The sequence below is a fragment of the Calliphora vicina genome, chromosome 1, assembly GCF_958450345.1.
Source record: "Calliphora vicina chromosome 1, idCalVici1.1, whole genome shotgun sequence".
Lineage (NCBI taxonomy): Eukaryota > Metazoa > Arthropoda > Insecta > Diptera > Calliphoridae > Calliphora > Calliphora vicina.
The window spans coordinates 38,089,648-38,112,069 of record NC_088780.1 but is presented as its reverse complement, the minus strand read 5'-3'; the positions used below and the strand labels follow the sequence as shown (position 1 = coordinate 38,112,069).

General features: G+C 29.3%; 1 protein-coding gene across 5 annotated transcripts in view; it reads right to left on the bottom strand.

Annotated features, from left to right (window-relative positions):
- Mvl (Malvolio) overlaps positions 1 to 18,739 on the bottom strand; it is a 46,374-nt gene extending 27,635 nt beyond the window's left edge. The window contains exons 1-5 of one of the 5 annotated variants that reach the window (XM_065509208.1): positions 18,419 to 18,739; positions 2,249 to 2,484; positions 1,997 to 2,181; positions 1,739 to 1,903; positions 1,504 to 1,642 (exon numbers count right to left, since the gene is read on the bottom strand). In XM_065509208.1, coding sequence (XP_065365280.1) covers positions 1,504 to 1,642; positions 1,739 to 1,903; positions 1,997 to 2,181; positions 2,249 to 2,461 — 702 coding nt within the window. In that variant the 5' untranslated portion in view covers positions 2,462 to 2,484; positions 18,419 to 18,739. The remainder of the gene's footprint in view (positions 1 to 1,503; positions 1,643 to 1,738; positions 1,904 to 1,996; positions 2,182 to 2,248; positions 2,485 to 18,418) is intronic. The other 4 variants (XM_065509222.1, XM_065509229.1, XM_065509234.1 and 1 more) reach the window with 4 other exon arrangements.
- Between the last annotated feature and the right edge of the window lie 3,683 nt (positions 18,740 to 22,422).

Below are 22,422 nucleotides of genomic sequence, written 5' to 3'. Positions count from 1 at the left end.
ATTATTTGGTGAATATATTTTGATAATTCGGACTGATTCTGTTTGAAAACACAATGTAAATCTAGTGATTTCAAAAACGTATAAGCATAGAAACAAATTTTGAGCAGACAAATGCTCAAAACCCCGTAGATTTCAACAAGGAGTCCCTCAGGGCGGGGTCCTGACGCCGCTACTGTTTAACTTTTACCTCTCTAAATTCCCAGTGCCCCCACAAGGCGTGGTGATAATCACGTATTCGGACGACTGCACTATATTGGCAACAGGTCACAACGTTGATGAGCTTTGCGGTATGGTAAATGGTTATCTCAATGAAATTCACAATTTCTTCACTGCATGTAACCGAATAATTCCGACAGTGAACCACCCGTAAATCTTGGGTGTCACATTTGATAGCCTTTTTACCTCCTCAGCACACGCCACTGCAATCACGCATAAACTGCGAAATAGGAACAAGGTCCTCAAAGCACTAGTCGACAGTACTTGTGGTGTGGACAAAGAAACCTTGCTAGCTATCTACAAGATGATTGGTCGGTCAGTGGTCAACTATGCTGCTCCAGTGTGGTCGCCTTCGTTGAGTGATACCCAGTGCAGAAATATTCAAAGCTGTCAAAACGCAGCCTTAAGGACCGTCAAAGGCTGCTTTCAAATTACCTCGGAACACCACCTTCACGAGGAAACCAAGGTTCTACGGGTCAAGCAACACAACGTCATGTTGACGCAACAGTTCTTTCTGGGATGTCACCGGAGGAGGACCTACGGAAATACGAGGAGAGCATACAGAGGTATGTGCAGGATCCATTTGATCGCCGCTCGTATGTGACAGCTTTGAACGACATTCACAGAGATGCCATCATTCCGCGGTAGCAGGATACCGTATGAATGTCGTACTTGGAGGTAGCCCACCACCGATAGCAGACGCCGAGAAGATTCTGCCTCGTTCTGGCACAACTTAGATCATAATGGAGCAACAGACTTAATGCCTTCCTTAACTTATGCCCAGTATGTGGTCAGGGTCCCCATGACACCCTTCAAATATTTAACTTTCAGCCAATCCTACTTCACTCAGTCCTATGGATTTATGGACTCATTCTGTTGAAGTAGCACAATTTCTTGGACTTGAACAACATGCAGAACCCCAGAACATCCAGATTGATTATTGTAAAATTGTTCATGCTGCTACAACAACAACATAGTGTGCTGGACTATCAATCAGTGGATTGTGGGATTGGTTCCCGACAGAGATTCTGTGTGTATCAGCAGACAAGCAAAACGCTTAGCAGTTTGTGTTTGTTTTTTTTTCCAAACACTATCACACTATAGATAAGACTATTTTAAGCTCTTTATATTAGATACATATAAATTAAAAATACGTGAGCTTTTTCAAAGACATGATAGATAATCTTATAAAAACATAAAACATAAATTATGAAAAATCATAAATTCATTTAAATTCAGATTAAATCTTTTAAAAAGTGTAATTAGTGTTTATAAATATAAAAATACCTCATAGCCAAATGTCACAGCCATAACAGTGATAAGAAGACCGAATAGAAATTCCAATTTTCGCAGACCATATTTATCTAAGAACAAAAACGTAAATGTGTCGATAATTGTTATCAGTACACCGCCCCACAAAGGCACCCTATAGAAAGAAAATAAAATAAATCATTATTTATTAATAAAAGTTGTACTGTGAATAATAAATTAAATAAATTATAATAATAACAAATAAACTTACACTTTATTCGATAGTAAATATATGGCAATTGCCGTACCAATGACCTCTTGCATATCGGAACCAATGATGGCAATTTCAATCATAATCCATAAAATAAAACGTGGTACTCTTTTATACTGACGATAGCACATCTCAGCTAAATGAAGGCCAGTTACAACACCCAGTCTGGCGGAGTGATTTGAATGTTTAAAGAAAAGCAATAAAAAAATAATAAATCATTTTAAATGAGTGTAAGTGTTTGAGGTTTTTTTAAATTACCTTGCAGCCAAGCGTTGCATTAGTAAACCCAACACGGTCGCCCACAATAACACCCAGAGAATTTTATATTTTGCTGCTGCACCACTTTGTAAATCAGATTCAATGTTACCCGGATCAAGATACGCAATTGACATTAGAAAACCGGGCCCTGTGAAGGCCCATAATTTGCGCCAACTGAAACCCATCTACATTAACAAACACAACAATATATTAGAAAACAATTTCAAATGATGTTTGCTTAATTTAACATACCTGTACTGATTCGGGTATCAAAACTTTTTCATCACTGAAATATGCCTGCTTTGAACCGCCCCTTAAATGTGTCTCTTCATTCGGTACTATCTGTTGCGGTGCCTGTGTGTCTTGTTTGCTTGTGCTCGGCGCTGTGCTACCGCTAAATGATGCAACCGAACCATTGCCTCCATTTTGTTCTTCACTGCGATTATAGGCATCATTTGATGACATACTCGTACGTTTGAAGTAAAAATCTGAAAAAGAAAAACAACAACAATGATAACAAAATAAAAATAAAACGCCATTAATTTAAAATATTTCCAAGTAAAATTTAAAACTAAATTTCCCTTAATTATTTTGTTTCTCTACTAAGTAGTTTACAGTTTATCAGAGTCAAAAAGGAAATGCCAGTGCGATAAATACTTTTGTTTTTGTACCGTTTTATGGCTGTTTATTTTCATGGGATTTTAGTGTAGCTATATCGCCAGATGAAAAGCAACTTGTCACATAACTATAAAAGGTTAAAATCTAGGTTTTATTAAATAAATCAAGTGCAATTTATTGCAATAATTTTTTTAATTACAGTATGCTCTTTGTTTATTAACTGAAATAAGTGTGGGAGTGAGTAGTCAAGCTAAATAAAATATTTAATAACATGGAATTTTATCTTCTTTCGAATATTTATTTTCCCTAACTCTGTAAATTTATTACAATTTCAGTTAAAACCTTTTGACGTTTTTGATAACGATATGTCTGATGCATTTGTAACCATAAATAACAAAATATATAAATAATATTAAGTTTAAAAAGTTTTCATGATGTGCATTTTTACATCTGTACAAAATATTTAATTTTTCATTATCATGTTCACTTTGTTTTCTTTGCAAAAAGTACCCAATTTTAAAAGTTTCAAAGCTGGATTTTATATCTTTTGTTTTCTTAATTTGTCTATGAATAGAATACTAAATTACTAAAATAGTTAAATTACATTCACATTATTTAAATAATACATAGAAACAAAAAAATATATTTAAAATAATGGGGATTTTTCAAATGATGACAAAATGTATAATAAGCTAAAATCACATTTATTTTTTCAATAACTAATGATTGATAAGCCACACATTAAAAATACGTTTTTTTTCTAGAATTAGAAAAAGTGATAGGGCGACAAATATTATTCATAAAATATTCAATTAAAGCATCCAGCATTTTTCTGTTCAAAATATAGAAATTATATTGAAATAAATCGATTTAATTTAAAGGTGTCTTGGCAAATATTTACATTTTTTCAGTGATATACTCGTACTTTTTCTAAGCTGTAATTTGTTTACCAAAATCGGACCAGGTTTCCATGTCACTTTCGTGGTTAAAGGTAAAATTTTGAATGATACTTCATACAGCTAGAGAGCTATATGAAAGCATCATATCTGTATCTGACAACGGATTCTATCTATTATCACCCTTATTTATTCGGCACTCTGTCCGAATTCTTATAAAAGGAGGTGGAAAAACAATGACAACACTTAATTAGTTGCGCTTGTTTGTAATTTCCACAATATAATTTTCCGACCCTATAAAGTATATATATTCTGGATCCTTATAGATAGCGGAGTCGACTAAGCCATGTCCGTCTGTCTGTCTGTCTTTCTTCCGGCTTGGTTGCTATTTAAAATCGAGAAAATCGGTTCACAAATGGCTGAGATATATAAGGAAACCATTACAACCTCGATTGATCTATTTTTGACCTATATCTGGATTACTAAGTCATTAATATAGACAATATGGATAGTAAGTTTGACCTACAATGGGTCAAACAATTTTTTAACCCGAATTTTTTTTCACCAAAAGTTTTATTTCGCTAAATATTAAAAAAAAAATTTTTAATTTTTAAAAAAAAAAAAAAATTTTTCCAAAAAATTAAAAAAAAAATTTTGTTTACCTAAAAATATTTAAAATTTTTATTTTGAAGTATAATTTGGTGAAGGGTATATAAGATTCGGCACAGCCGAATATAGCACTCTTACTTGTTTTTCAACAAAAATAGTTTTTTACCAAACATTTTTTTTCATCAACATTTTGATTAATTACTAAAATAGTATTTTCCCAAAATTTTTTTCATTAAATTTGTTAACCAAAATATTGTTTTTATAATATTTATCCTAAGTATACTTGGTGGGTATATAAGATCCAGCACAGTCGAATACATAGCTCTTACTTGTTGATCTTTATTTTAAAATTGTATTCAATACTTTCTCATTGGGCACTGCTACACGTTTATAAAATGTGTAATAGAAATCATGTGAAATTTTAAATTTTCCTGATAACAAAAATTCTCAGAACTTATTTTATTCCGAAAATTGAGCAACAGTAAAAATTAGTGGCTTATTGTACAAATTATTGGCAAGAATTGCAGTTTTACTGATATCCAAGGAATTCAAATAGCAAATACAGATAAATTGTTTGAGGAATTTACATAAATTTGTAAAATTTTTATTAGCCAAACTTCTGAGACGATACCAAAGAATAATTATTGGGAAAAAAATCTCATCACATACATTGTATAATTTTCAGTTCATTGTCTTTCAAACCGATTGTTAATAGTCTGGTCTTTTAAATTACAGACAAATTATATTTCGATTATGATTTCCCACAAATCTTGTTTTTAGATTAAAGTGGTAAGTTTCCTATGCTAATTATTTTAGATAAAAACTAATAAGAGAGCTATATTCGGCTGTGCCGAATCTTATATAACCTTCACCAAATTATACTTAAAAATATTTTTTTTTAAATATTTTTATTTAAACAAAATAAAATTTTTTTTCTAAATTGTTTTTAAAATTTTCCCAAAATAATTGCGAAAAATCGCCTTTTTTAATTTTTTTTATATTCAAATGCATGTAACTTTGGACTCAGTCATGATTTTTAAACACTTCTTTATTTGATATATAGATCAATTGTTAATTCTATAAAAGAAAAATCGGAGAATATTTGGAACCGCGGTCACCAAAAAACTGGTGTAGGGTGGGTAAAAATGTTGAAAATTAAATTTTCAAATGCGAATATCTCCAAAGCTATAAGAGATAATTGATAGCTACGACGAGGTTGTAGTGCTCGACGAGAAGATTCTGTATGTGTAATTTTTTTTAAATCGGAACACAAACGAAGAAATAGGATCATTTTAAAAATTGAACATACCCGAGGTGTCCTACTTTGGGAACCCCTGGTCCCGCTCCTGGTGGGGTCATGAGGTCCAAGTTCAAAACTTAAACTCGACTACACTTCCTCTTTGCGCATGTGAAATTTCATTCAAATCGGCGTAATGGTTTAGAAGTTACAGATTTATTTCCCTCTTTTTTTATTCTCATACCACTGCAGTGCACTGTGTGATGCTACGTGCCATACGGCGACCCCAACCACCGATTTATTGAATTCAAAATTTGGCGATAACTTGATTTCGAGAAATGGGCCTGTCAATTGTCCTCAAAGATCATGCGATTTGACAACTCTCGATGGAGATCTTTACCTAACCATGATCAATGATTTTTTGTTTGAAAATATGGATGACATTTATCCAGGAAAAATGTGGTTTCAACAGGATAGCGCTACATGCCATACGGAGACCACAACCACCGATTTATTGAAATCAAAATTTGGCGATAACTTGATTTCGAGAAATGGATCTGTCAATTGTCCTCAAAGATCATGCGATTTGACAACTCTCGATTATTTCCTGTGGGGCCACGTGATCTCACTGGTTTATGCTGACAATTGATTCATTGGAGGCCAACATTGTTTGTGTTATTTGTGCCAGCAATACTCGAAAATGTGGCTCAAAATTGGCCGTTCAGAATGAGCTTCGTCAAGAACAGCCGCGATAGCCATATATGCCCGAAATCATTTTCAAATGTTTTTTTTTTTTTTAAGTTCCCTTTATTATTTCACCTGTCAACAAAATGACAATAAGTAATTTAATTTACAGAGGTGGGGTGTTAATTATCTTAAATCAGTACCTAAGATAACTTAAATCGAATTTTAGATTTGGATTTTCAAATGTTAATGCCATGTATTGATGTTTCGAATAAAACCATTTTTTTTTTAATTATAATTTACATTTTTGTGTTAAAATTGAAAATTTCGAGTTCTATCAGACTTAAGAAAACATCCTTTACTAAATCTTTTATTTTCGTATTTATACGACCACAATGATTAAACATTTTATCTCTTTTTATATCAAAAAGTACTTATTAATATCAACATGATTGTAATTGTAATTTAATGCAGATCAAATGGTGTGGCAGATTTTATCATGTAATAAAAGTTTATGAATTGTTTGAAATCTTTTGTTTAAAATTAATTAACTTGGAATGTGAAATTATTTAAAATAATTAGCTTAATTAATTTGTATGAGCTGAGTTAATTTTAAACTTTTTTATAGCTGATATAAATATGATTTATCCAACTTTATATCATCATATTTTATTATGTGTAATCATGAAAAATATTAACAAAAAAATAAAATAAACACACAAATTATGAGAAATTAAGAACATAAAATATACTTAAAATTTTTTAATGTTGATCAAATGAAACTTGAGTTAAAAACGATTTACATATATAGATATGTGATGACAGTAATTTAAATACATTCTCAAATTCCCAATTTGTATACAATTTTCATGTTTGCATGTTTACTTAAATCTATAACTGTGATTACCCTTAATATTCTTTATCGTACAAATACCGGCAATTGACGGACTGATGTTTTCAACAATGTTTTCAAAGAAATATTTTCATTTGACAGTTACAGACAACAAAAGCAAATTTTCAATTGAATTGATGAGCAATAATATTCAATGTACAAACATTTATTTATAAATAAATATGTATGTACTTTCATATTTATTTATTTATGAAAAACAATTTATTTGTATGAAAAGAAAAATAACGAAGGATTGGATTGGCTTATCAGCGGCAGAAAATAACAACAAATTACCAGTATGATGTTGGACAATCACTAAACTTAATTATACTATAATTTTATACAGTCATTTGATTTAAAAACGGGGTTTATTTTATACATTTCGAACCAATGTTCTTTAAATAAAGAGTTGCCAAAAAGATAAAATGTCAATAATTGAGCTGTCATCCTTTGACATTTATTTAGTGCAAACATAGACAATTTTAACCATATATTGGAAACACTCCTGTCAAAGACCTAACTCAGTTGTCAAAAATAATCGTAGGTGTAATTTTTTTGAGTAATATTTTTGTTTGAGATTGATTTTTATAGTTTCCGCTTATGTGTATTTCTCTATGATTTTAACCATGGAACTCTCGCGAACAATGAATTTTAATTGTTTTTAATTTTAATTTATTATCAAAATCTTGAAAACTTTAATGTATCACTTACTTTGTTTTTATGGTCACAATTGGCTAATGTTGAAGCCGGCCAAACCATTCCGGTCGCATAATTTCTCAATTTTGCGACGCCTCGCTCTAATGGTTTAACGCTGCAGGACCTTTTTCTCTACAGCCTTTTCAAAGACAAGGTCAAGGCTTATTGACAAGATGAGCGTCCCGGCAACCCGTCAAATTCAAGGCGAATTAAAATATTAAAATATATTTATGTTATTTACAATAACAAATGTAAACATAAACATAGTTTGACAGAATACCTACATTAAACCACGGCGAATTAAGAAACATCTCACCTTGTTAATATGCCTTGGTCAAGGTTTATGTAAACAAACCACAAACAACTAGAACTGAAAGATCAAATTCGCCGCAACATTGACGTAAAAAACGAATGGTTTTTGCCAGGGTGTATTTATCAAGGTGACAGCAGTGGCGAATTGAAATAAATACAGGTGAATTCACTTAGGAATGAAAAGGTTGCCAGTACATAAGTTTTCTTCTTTTGCTTCTTTACCGCATTGCGATCTGGATCTTTCTGAACTTTATACGACTTCAACCCAGCATTAGCTTTGGCTGTGCGCACAAAAGAATCTGAGCATTTCACTTTATGAGCTGCTTTTCTGATAGAAGGGTTCGGTGCTCTTCGAAAGAGTTGTTCGACTTATTTTGCCTTACCAATATCTATTAGACCTTTTTCTCATCCTGATCAAGGTTTCCTTTCAATGTTCAAGTCATTTTTATACTGTTTAATGGGTTTTGCCATTCCCAACTGGACAAATTTCGTGAAGATCGGTTGATATTTCAAGATCGTCATGTGAATTTTTCTGAAACTGTGCATGATTGAGGATCCGTTTCATTCTCATACTTTTAATAATAATAATCATGGACATTAAAAAGACTTCATTATGATTGATACTGCTTAGTTTGAGATTCGTTCAATAAAATGGACCTAAAGAAGAAATGCTGTTATTATTTATTTCCAGTTCTTCAAAAGATATTTTAAGAATATTTCAAGAATCACATTTATCCATACCGAAACTAAACAACATATTTTAAATACTATATTTTTTACGAGTTGGCTTCCTTTGTACCTCTATTCTGTAACTAGTGACAAATCGCCCAGTTTTTAACAGAATAAATCAAATAATATTCAAGCTTAAGAAATTTAAGGAAAACCAAAATTAAACGATTTCGTTAACTCACTTTATGATAAACAAAGTTAGTAGAAAAAGAAATTTTTGTCACTTCAATCAAACATTTTAAGCGATAACAAAAAATTCATCTTTAGAAAAAATAGCGGTTATCACAACCAAAACTGTTCTCTATGAATACAAAGGTAACGGAAAACACATTTCTCCATAATCTTTACAAACTCCAGTTAAGAAAATATTAAAACCGTTTTGATCAAAAAAAGCATACATATTTAATTTCAATATCATGTTACAAAAGCACTGACAAACCCATCTAATAACCTTCAATTTAGTACATCACAAGTGCAACTTATACAAAATAAACACATTTATTTTGTAAAGTATCATAATAAATAAAAAAAAGGGAAAATATTGCAAATAACTGCAAAAATTGCATTAAAAAAATTCAAAAATAAAGTCAATAAACCGACATTAAAATCTGATTGAGTTCAAGTGAAAACAGGGATTGATTTCGCCAGCTTAGCAAAAAAAAAAAATAACGCAATAACAAAAAAAAATTAATTTATTTGTTTGGTTCACTAACCGAATTTTATCAATAACCACCTAAATAAATAAAAATACACCTGCTTTAATCATAATATAAAATCAGTCTTAATTTATTTCTTCTTTTATTTCAAGTTCAGTTAATACAAATATATGTATATAATTAATACATTTTCAACTGGTTTTTTCTACATTTACGCAATATATTAAAAACTCTTGGAGGTATTCTTTAGCTAGTTGTTGCCTTAAAGAATTTTACACAAAATTCTTAGATAGTTTTGCACAATTACTTTAGTTCTAGTATTTCTTATATTTAGAAAACTTGCTCACCTTGATGATGACTGTTAATCATGAATAGAGAAACTTCTTTTTTTTTCAAGTTGTATTCACTATTTAAGGAAATTATAATAGCAAATTGCCTGCTGCATTATTGTGACCCACTGTTAGTGTACACTGGGAAAAAATGTGTAGCCTGTTGCATGTGTAGTTTTATCATTTAATTATTACATATTCACAAGTATTATTCATTTGGCTGAAGGTCTTTTGTGAAAACACTTGTTTAACAGCAGTTATTCATATTTTGATTAATAATTTATTTATTCGAGAAAAAGTACAGTAAGACATATAATTATAATTTCAACAAGAAGAAACAAGAAAATAAAATCCAATTTGTTGTTGCTCTTTATTAAAAAGTTTCTTTGAAAGACCTTTTGTAGCATTTTATTGAATATACTTGACTACAAAATATGTACCTCGAAAATTCTTTGGTCCAATCAACACCAGCGTAATGGTGCAAAAGGTTTTTGATGAATGTCTTAAATTCTCGATAATTTACTCAACGATTTAGTAATATTAGTTCTGGCACAGTGATATTTTCAGATGCTGATAATAACCGATTTAGCATGAACATCTCGAAATTGCACCAATAGAAAAAGCGAAACGCGGAAAGTCGAAGTCAGTTTAATGGCCAATACTGGGACCTATTGCTTGGACCCAGGTGAGCTGCTGTTCTTTTCTTCACTTCGCGGCTGTCTGGAAACCTTACCTTACTTAACACATCGTCTGTGTTGTACTTCACAAGGATTTAAAATGCCTGATACCATCTCATGATGGGTAGCGAAATGGAGAAGGGATTAAGGTTACACGAACGTGTGGATTCTTGGGATTTCAATTCATAAGGCGAACCAGTATTTTCAAGAAAATCACTTCAACACCTAATGCACCCGCATTTTGTAGGGAAACGGGTAGAGATGAGCATAAAACTTCGTCTGTGTTGTATTTCCCACTGATTCCAAATGCCTGATACCACCTCATGATGGGTGGCGAAATGTAGAAGGGATTCACGACCGTATTTATTCTTGGGTAGCGAAATGGAGAAGGGATTCAGGTTACACCATCGTGTGATCTCAATTCATAAGGCGAACCAGTGTTTTCAAGAAAGTCACTTCAACACCTAATGCACCCGCATTTTATAGGGAAACAGGTAGAGATGAGCATAACACTTCGTCTGTGTTGTATTTCCAACTGATTCCAAATGCCTGATACCACCTCATGATGGGTGGCGAAATGTAGAAGGGATTCACGATCGTATTTATTCTTGGGATCTCAATCCATAAGACGAACCAGTAAGCTAATATTTTGATAATTATTTAAGAAAGTTTCGGAATGGCTGGAATCGAATATCATGATTTCTGTCGGAGCTGTGGAGAAGATAATGCTTAGTCAGACATTTTGATCGGCTGTCTTTGAGGAAGATGAACTGTCTGACTTAAAGAACATTCATTGAAGAGCATTGTGAGCTTTAAAACTAGCTTTGACAGGAATCCAAATTCCTGATCCACAAACAGTGATATTCTCTTAGGATGTCTGGTGAAATAAAAGAGTGCTTCCCGTTACACGATTGTGTGGATTATTGCGTTATCAATGCATTCAATTAATAAGGTTTGGAAATCAATATTTTTCAGTCAAAAATTATTGCATTCGGAAGTGCTCGGAGCTGTTTAGATGAAAACTATTGGCAAAGAAACGAATGATCGGCTATATTTGAAGAATAAGAACTAACTGACGTATAGAGCATAAATTGAAGCGTTTCGAATACGATAACTGCTACAATTGTTGGATAAATTGGAGGAAGAAATCTGGAAGGAACGATCTTATTTACATATATAAGGACAAATCTGCTTTCATCTTGACGGTACTTTGCTATTATAAATTACACTCCCACCTCCATCGTATTAACAAAAAAAGAATTACATCTACTTTTATTTGTTTCCAAACGTAACAAGATAACTCCAAGGAAAAAAAAAGATTTTATAATGAAAAGCTACAATATATTTTTAAGTGTTTTTAACAGTTTTATAAATCATACTTTATTGAAAGACATTATTCAAAGCCTCTATTTTCCTAAGTGTATCTCTAGAAATATTTCTTATATTTATTTAATTATTTTTTAAGCGTTCTTGTGTTGTCGTTTATAGACATAGAAATAATTAAATAATTGATTGGTATTTGAATTGAATTTGGCTGTAACTTGAACTCCTTTTGTTAAAAAAACATGATCAAAAAAAATATAAATGTACAAGTCAGTTCATGATTAGAGTTGTATACAAATATAGAGTCAATATTTAGTTACCAAAATATTTATGCAGCTGGATTTTGGTTAAAAAAAACAAATATTTTTGAAGCCATAAACGTCACCAAATATATATTTGTGTATTTAGAGTAGAAAGTGTGTTGAGAAATACATACTTGGCAGTGATCAAGTCTAAACTGACTTTAGAAAGAAATTAACGTTAAAAAAACTAGTTACATCAATAGTTCTTTACCAAATGCAGCAGGAGTTTATATGAAAGGAATTGAAACCTGCGAATCTAATTAGGGAATCACCCTGTTTCATAAACTGAATCCGAGTAACAATTTAATTTTTACAACCAATGATCATGTTCTGAAAATCGACTCCACATGATTTACTCGTTTTACTTTCAAGTAAACAAACCTGGTGCCGAAAAATAATTTCGATATCAAATTATAATAAAAAGGAACTTAATTTTTTGCTGGATATCGAATGCCATAATCTCAAATATGAAAATTATGATCTGTTTGCATAACATCAATTTCTCCATTAATTTTTGAAATCTTTCAATTGTTAAGATTCTCCCCACTTAAATTCGTAAACTCACTAAGTTATGAATGATGTTAAAGTTTTGGTTTTATTATAATTGCAATTTATTTAAAATCTAAAATTGTTTAATTAATCTCACATGATAAATATTATAAGTGACATCACTTAATAATGTTTTATAAAAAAAAACAATTTCCGTACTTGCCTAATAGTTGACGATTGTTAAACTATTTATTGTATTAATTGCGATTATTTGTGAAAGCCCGTCATATAAAAATCATCAACATTTTAATTTATTTAATCACATTTATCCCCATTAGTTCAATAAGCTAATTTATTCTATATTTGAGAGACAGTACTTTTAAATTAATTAAAAATGTTTCAAACACACATAATTATACATTAGATAAACCCACTAGAGGGGATCTGCTAATGAAACGGGTTGTCTCTAGTCTCTAATATGGGTCTAATGAGTGGGAAACCTAAGCGATCTTGTTCCGTTTTAAATAGTAACTTGTTAAGAAATTACTTCAAAACGCATTCATGAATTTAGAACTTTTGAAAACATTTGATACTGTTAATTAATTTGTTTCTCTTTTCACAAGTTAAAGAAAGAACTAGTTCGTTTCAAAAGCATTGACACAAATTCGTGATTGCTGATATTACAAATAATCCAAGGCTCAGATGCTATATCAGAGATTAAAAATCGCTAAAAAAAATAAAGAATAAAATAATAAAAAGCTCAGTGACTTTCCATAAAAATTGGTCTTGACTCTGGAATGAATTATTGAGATTTGTTTTAAATGTACTAAACTCTAACCAAAAAACGGTCCTTCTATGACAATCGTGTAATGAGAAATCAAAATTATGAAATTTTAAAACGTAGAGGAAGTTGAGGATTTTTGAAGTCCGATAAAAGAAAAATATGTTTTAAAATTTAAAAATTTATAATTCAGATAATGTATTATTGATGTCAAATGAATAAATCCACGTCGAAAGAATTACGAACAAAAATTTGTCCTTTTCTTCTATGTGGGGAAAACCTGTCGATGTTTATAGTTTTCCTTTTAATTTTTTTTTTTTAAAAATGGCAGTGTTTTTTTTATGGCAAACATGTTTGTGCGAACAAATGTTCTTACAACGTTTTTCGAAAAAGAACATAAAATCTGCAAAAGTGGTCCACACGAGACATGTAATTGTTCGTTGCGTGTACAAATTGATGTCTTGTCAATACCGGTGGTAATGGTGCGACATTATCTTTTACAATTCAGTGATGCCATTTCACGCTTTTGAACAATTTACTACGGCATTTTATAAATCTAGATTTATTTAAAAGGTATTTTTACACCAAACTAAATATAGAAAATTTCTTATCTCTTTCTAATACCGAACTATTATCACTAATGTGGTGGCTGGCTGGTGCTCGAAGTCGAATTATACGCTAGTATGAATAGGAATCAATCAAGACCTTCAAAATATTTGTTATTTTAATTGAAATGTTCAAACTTTATTTATTTATTTCATATAAATTCAAATCAAAATGTTATCTGCTAGATACATATTAATAATTTTAGTTTAAAGATTTATGGAAATCACACAAAATTCAATGTTGAACAGAAATGTGTGACAGAAAAGGTTTTGGATCATTAAATCTCTTTCCGATTTTGCATTTGACCGCACACCTGTTTAAAGTACGCAAGTACAAAGAAAATTAATTTATTTACTTATTACAATTTTAGTAATAAAAAATAAATGTTTATAAACTATACAGACACTAATTATAACGAAGATACAAATAAAGATAACAATAAAAAAATTAATGTGTAAACGGAAAATATTACCTATTTATTTATAATTATATACAAAGTTTTCAACAAAAAATATTGAAACTTATAGTTGTAATATAAGAAAAAAATAAAATACTAAACACAGTTGTTTAAATGAAGGTCATTAGTAATGAAAATTAGAAAACAATAATAACAAATAAATGTAACTGATATCAAAAATAGTAAAGCAGAAAACATTATTATTTTTATAAAGAGAAATGTTGTGTAAATTACTAATGAATATAAAGATACGAAGGTGGGTGTAAGGACCGTTAAATAATATTTAAATACAAAATGACTTGAATTACAAATATACTTGGAAACTAACTGATACATATGGAAGGCAAAATGCAATTAAAATTTAATTCAATATTTATAAATATTGTAATAACATTACATTTTTTAATACAAAAATAAGTATTTCATAAAATTATTAAAATGGTAGCTGTGAAACCAAAAATTATACTAGATTTTTGGTATTTCTATTATTTAGTAGAAAATTGAATAATTATCTCTATAACAAAACAATATTTAAATATTTTACGCATGGCTGAACATTTAAATTTGTGTAAAACGTGTTTAATAAATTTACCAAATTAATATGCATATTATAGAAAATATTAACAAAAAAAAAAAAACAAAAAAAAAGTTATTCAGCTTCCTACAGAAAGAAACAAAATGTAAACAAAAACACAGTCTAACGTATTTTAGACATGCATAATGATTATTGTAGTAATTGAATAAAATTTTAAAATAATTTAATAACTTTCAATAAAAATGTTAAATTAATTGTTTAATTTTCCTAAAAAAAGACAATATGTAAAGATTATTAAGCATTTTTTTTGTATTTATTATTTTATTGTAATAAGAGAAATATTAAGCAAAAAAGAGAATGTATATTTAGTACTCATTTGACATTTCCTATGGAGAGCGGAAGCAAATATATCAAATGATGTATTTCCAGATAACTGTGTTGCCATTTTGTTGGGTTAATATTCAAAAATTTTTCGGTTGTTGTTTACTTTATGGTTTAGAAATTAATTAAAATTTACTCCAAAAAGCTATTAAAAAATTAAAGTTTATAAAAGAAAATTGTTTTCGCATTAATATCAAACAAACAAAAATAGTCAGTTTTAATATTACATTTCTATTTAGTAAGTTTTAACTTGTGCAGAAATATAATCTTTCAATTCAATTAAAAATAATTTTTTTTTACAGTTTTAACAATTACAAAATTAATTTTTTATGGAAATAAATTGATTTTTAGTGCAAAGTAATAATTCAGAACAAAGCGAATAACAGTGCTGTCACTGTTATCGTTTTTGATCAAATTCACATATTTTAGCATAGTAGAAAAATAGAAGGTAGTTTCATTCTCTCTTTATTTTTTAAAATTCTACGTCTGACATGCTTAAGGATTTTGACGTTTTCGTTAAAATAGTAATGCCATATCAATTTCAAATTTTCCCTTTGGGAATACATAATTTTCATTAATTTGAAAATTATTAAAAAAATTTAAAAAATATTTACCCAACAACAACAACAGTTTATGGATATATGTAAAGCTTGCGAAGAAGATTTGCCAAAATAGCCAATGGTGTGCTCCGACCATTTAGTTAAAAGTAATATTTCAGTTAAAACAAAGCGTGTGAGATTGGATATGAATGCTGTCCCAATGAACACAAAGTAACTTCAAAATACTATTTATTATGTAAACATATTTTGGGATATATATCACCGATTATTACCGATCATAATCCATTAACTATGCACACTGGAGTGGAATCGAAATTATTTGAAAATAAATCTCGTATTTCTAAACGGCGTACCCAAGGAATATTCGAGTTTAAGATTTGAAAATGAACCCCACAAATACTTCAATGGCGGCGCTATGGGACCCAAAGTAGGGCACCTTCGACATGTAAATTTGTTAAACGCGTGCCATTTTTTGTTTTCCATCCGATTTCAAAGACTTTTTATATTTTCTGAGAGTGCTCGGCTAGATCTTCAAAATACATTCTTCCGTGTGCTACATGTCTCTTATAATTAAAGCTCCATTTAAAAGATATAAAATATTTACATAGTAATAAAAAAAATTAAGAAAATGCATACATATAAAAATAGTCATCGTGTTTTAATAAGTAATCGAACGTTAGGAATTGAATCAATAACTCCCAACACAACATAATACATTTTTATTTAAATAATAAATTAAATTACACATTTTTTGTAAAAAAATTCTCGAAAATCATAATCATTTTTTGGAATGTGGCAACGCTTTTTATAATGCTCACAAAAAAAGGAAACTTCAAAAAACCTTATTTTAAAAAAAAAATTTTGATTGAAACTACCTTCTATATTTTTATCATGTATTTTAGTGTTCTTTTGGGGAACATTAATTTATCAATTATTCTTTTTTGAAAATCACTCGATTTAAAGAACAAGGACGATAAATTAATTATGTAAAAAAAGTTTAATGATAATCAAGACAATGAAATGATAAATTAGTAAATGTGAACGACATGTTTATTTAGCAACTATCGCATATAAATATGGTTCATAAATTCCCTGATGTTTTCCTTTCCCGGGAAGTATTATAGAAATCTATTTATTCCCCAGTTTTCAGTTTAAGTAGTAGTTTTAATCAGTTTAAATTCAATAAATTATATTATTTATTAAAAGATTGCGACTAAGTTAAATCTGTCTGTCTGTCCGTCTGTCTGTTGAAATCAATTTTCTGAAGACCCCAGAAATCTTCGGGATCCAAATCTTCAATAATTCTGTCAGACATGCCTTCGAGAAGTTTCCTATTTAAAATCAGCAAAATCGGCCCACAAGTGGCTGAGATATGAGGAAAAAACCAGGACAACCTCGATTTTTGACATATTTTTAATCTATATTATTATTTACTAATATAGGTTAATTACCCAGTCATTAATATAGACAATATGGACGACGTATATAAGACCATAGTAAGTTGGACCGACAATGGGTTAAAATCGGAAAAAATATTTTGTAACCCGAATTGTTTTTCACCAAAAAAATTAAAAGACCAAAAAATTTTATTTAGATTTAACAAAAAAAAATTTGAAATAACTATTCGAAAAAATTTTTTTTTCAAAAAATTAAAAAAAAACAACTTTGGAAAACTAAAATAATTTTTTTTTATCGAATGTTTAATTCTTAATATCCGAATTTTTGATATAATTTTTTTATAAATCTGATTGTACACATATAAACAAATTTAATATATTTTAATTCGTGTTAAGTCGAAATTATTCTGTTTTAAATAACTTTTGATTGTAATAACCGAATTTGTTACTAATCGAATGAATCATTCATAATGAAAGAATTTTTTGTCTGCTGTGAAAATATTCGCTTATTTCAACCATAATGATTCTTTCTGAAGAAATCGTATCTATATAATGGAATAATTCAGCAACAAATTTAGTAAATACAACGAATCTGAATATTGTAACTTTAAAAAAATGTATTAAGAAATTTTCAACAAAATATTCTCTCATAGATATAATATTAATGATTTTAAAATACACACTATATCGATAGAATATTTGGATCTTAAAGAACTGTTTTATGATAAAATAAAGCACAAATACATAATTTTGATATTAAATTATGCATTGTAATACGAAAATGTAATTTGAATACTAAATTGTTTTCTTTGAACCGAATTTCGCAATAAAATGAAAATAATTTTTTAGTTATTAGAAACTTTAATGAACACATATTTTATGCATATTTTACCTTTATGAGCTTTTTTGCTAGCTTATTTTTTTTTTTGCATATTTAAACTTTAACTTTACGATACGAATTACAAAATTTTAGAACACACTTTTCCTGGCCTTTGTATTCATACAAATATCCTTCGCAAACTGTCAATTTTAAATGCAATTTCACCGTTTTAACAAAATTTAGTACAGACCATTTCTTTAACAATGGCAACTCGCAATTGTTATTGAAATTTTTGTATGTGTAAATTTTGACACGAATGAATATAGCAATTAGAATAGATTTGTTAGAAATGATAAAAACATTACCTATTTAATAAATTAATACGCAAAGAAATTTTTAATCAATAAATATGAAAATTCATTTGTACAAAACTTACTTTTGAGGGTTGTTTAATTGTTGTCTTTTAAATAAAATAATTTAGAACACTTTGTTGTAAATAGTAGATGTTGTTGTTGTATTTATTTTTATTAAATTTTCTTATTATTGTTGGTGTTGTTCAATACGTTTGCCTTAGTATTTAGCGTTGATTATTTTTATTGAATTGAAGACGTTGGCAGTTCTTTATTGCAAATATGTTGTACTTTTCTCGTTCTTTTACAATAAAAAAAAATCGTTGGTTGCCTTTGTTAACAAAAATTCAAAATTAAACCTTAATTTATTGCAGCACAAAAAGAGTAACACTTGTTTTTTTCATAACACCATTATAATTAAGAGACCAGATAAAAATTAGTTTTCTTGTTTAACATAATCACAAAATGCCAGAGTGTATAAAAAAATAAAATTCTTTCTGGTTTTATTTATACAGCTTTTCACTTTTATTTCAGCTTATTATTTCTTTAGTTATGTAGATATATGTAAATTAAAATTTTGTATCACTTTTATTATGATTCTTTTTGTTTTGTTTAAAGTAATAACAAGTAAAATTCCTTTATAAAAACACCAGCAATCATCTACCAATAAAATTTTATTTTCTTTCTTTTCGTTTTCTTTTTGTGCGAGTGTATGTTGTTGTGTTCGTCTATTTTTCTTAATTTCACGTTAGTTTAACTCTAATGAACGACAAACGTCAAACTACTAAGAGAGTACACAGTTAAAATTTCGCTTTTATAAGAATTGAGTAACAGTTGTGCAAACAGTAAATAAGCAGTGTTGCTTTTTTGTGTGCTTAAATGGGGATTTTTTAGATAAAGGGGAGTTTTTTTTGGAAATTGATAAAATAAAATATTAAATATGTATATTAAAATGAAAATATAAAAGCAATCTGCAAATATAGCAAGTAAATATATTTGTATTTATTTATTTATCATTAAGAAGAAGATTGTTTATAGTAGTCTATTTATTGTAAGCTGTATAAGGTTTAAGCATTGTTATTGAGGCGAGACAAATGATTTAAAATATTTTCAGTATCCAAGGGATAAGTAACGTATTTTAAAATAGGTTTTAAAAAGTTCTCATATTTTTTAGTTCATATAAAGTTTATGTTTATTGTTAGAATTTCAAAGAATATAAAAAAAATATTTTAGTCACATTTTATTTCATTGTCCACATATAGTGATTGACAATAGGTACAACTCAGTATTTTGTTGGTTATCCTTTGTTTCTTATTACTGCTGCACAGCGACAATATATTAAACCAATTAGATAATCAATCGTCTCCTTTTTAAATATTTTTCATTCTCTTATAACTGCATCTGATTAAGCATATTTCGGAGTATAATTTCCCATAGGTTTTGTATAGTATTGAGATCAGACCATTGGGCAGATTACTTCAGAACATGTACCACTCGGTTACAACTACAGTTTCGTGTTCGGTTTTAACAGAAAAAATTGTTTTTCAAATTAAATATGCATAAACTGATAATTATCAAAAAATCAAAAAGGCACTATTGAAAAAAAAATCGGTTGATAATATATAAAAATACGTTGCATATTTTTGATAACAGATTTAATTTCAAAAACTATTTTTTCTGTTAAAACCGAACACGAAAGAAACTCAAGTTACATACCTAGATATGTGTTTGAGGCCATTGTCGTGCTGGAATTCCCAAACTAGGGGCATATTTTCCTCAGCAATACATAGATTATCTAAAATGGATCTTCAAATTATGCATCATTTTAACAATAGAGTATCATTGGAGATCATGGTTTTATGTGAATATACATATGCAGGCCTGTCACACATTTTATTCGAAATGGTTTCAATTCCGTAGTTTTTATGCTGATCGATTTCGATTTAGGTTCTTCAGATTCCGTGTAATTTATTAATTCCAAAAATATTTCATAGTTCTATATATCTGATTTTAATTTGAAAGCGTTTTTCATATCAAAACAAATGTGAAGGTTTTGGTACAGGAATTGATTAAACATTTTAGAAAACCAAATAATTACAATCAAATATCAATTCTACTTTGGAAACTGAAAGTGGTTTCATTCCGAAAGAAATTTTCGTTTTACTTTTTCTGAAGAAGAGAAATACGGAATTTATTCCACCTTCGATCGGAATGGAATTCTGTGACAGGCCTCATAAATAAAGAGCTCTTCATTCGTATGAGTGATGGTTTTCAATAACTTCGGAATTATTAGAGATATTTGAGAATATATTGGTATGGGGCCTCTTAGAGGAGACTCATACTAGGATGTTATATAGACTTTCCGACGAGTGCAGAATGTAAAAGGTGACTATTAATGTCCACAGTGCAATACAAAGCTCTGTATTGGGCTTGGAGTGAGGGATATGGAGGTAAACGCGCCTGTTCTGTAAATCGAATGGTTTCATAAACGATTTCTGCAAATCGCCCGATTTTGTACATTGAAACAGTTTTGTTTACTCGAAAGTAAAACCAGTAAATCATGAGGTTTCGATTTACAGAACACGAAATGTGAATTTGGGAATATATCCGATTTGTCACTATTACATGGTAATATCTGAGAGGTACTTGAACACCTCTAACCAAAACTGGGTGAACAGAACGCACCTTTGTTCAGTGATTATGTGACAGTGCTGGATAATGGAGATTTAGACGATGAAACATAACGTCTGTCAATGGCCAAAAATACAACGACATTGAATTAATTGTCTGGACGATTCTACCATGGACACAAGGAAAATCATGGGGTTTAATGTCAGGAGATTGAGAATTGTTTCATAGCTCTTCCAATTTTCTACCAACAATGATTTTTTAAATTATCATTCAACCTTATTGCGTAAGGCTTTGGTGTTTTATGACATCGACCGTTTCGTACTATATTAAATATAAGATGCAACCTATTTATTTAATCTAGTACGAACGAAACTTTAGATATCGTAAAACGCAAACGCATTACAAATTAAGGCTGATTACACTGTGCAACAAGAAAGTTATTCCCGAATGAGACCAACGGGAAATGAAAGTAGATAATTAGTATACCAAAACCCCCAAAGGGTTTTTAAAAGTTAGCACGTGTTTTAAAATTATTCGCCTTTAAAGTTCAGCTTTTTTGAGTAAAAATGTTTCATATATATTTTATGAATAATCTATTAAGTAAGTCAATATTTATATAAAGTAATTTTAGTTGAATGTTCTAGTCCTAATATACTTTAAAATTCATTAATTTTAACACTTTGCAGATTTATTTTTTTATTTTTATAGTTTTTGGTACTTAGATACGCAATTACCAATTTTTGGAGAATTGGTGAATATTTCTGTAAAAGTATTGAGTAGTGGGTATCGTGTATCGAGTATTTGCCATATTGTTTGAGTACTCAATACTCAAAAGTAGTTACTCAATACTTTTAGACTTGTATTTTTACAATTTAATTTATTTAAATTTAACGGTTATGGTGCAAAAAATGCATCTCTACTATAAATACAACACAAATCAATATTAGAAATGCAGCTCTTAGCGTATACAATTTTCAAATCAGAATAAAATATTATTAAAAAAACTGGAATAATAGTTAAAAAGTTAAAAATATTTATTGATATAATCTTGTAAACCTAAAATGTTTCTAAAAAGGAGTGATGTCTGCTAATACATTACCGAAAAGCAGAAAAATACATCGTTTTTAAATTTAAAAAAAGCTAGACTGCATTATTGCAAAGCTTGGACTTTCACAACGTAAGTCCGAAGAACTGGCTAGATTTTTAAATTCAAATAATCTCTTGGCCCCTGGAACCAAAATATCAGCAACACTGCAAGAATCACAATAGACACTAGGGGTACCCGTGTGGATGTACACAACCCTTCCCAACAAAACCTAAATAATTATGTATAGGTCATAAAAAAGTAGTTTTTAACCATATTTTTAAAAATTAGATCTTAATTTTTTATTCATCTCTAAAAATTAATTAATGAATTCACATCTGCAAAATAAAAAAAAGTTTTGAAATTAACAATTTA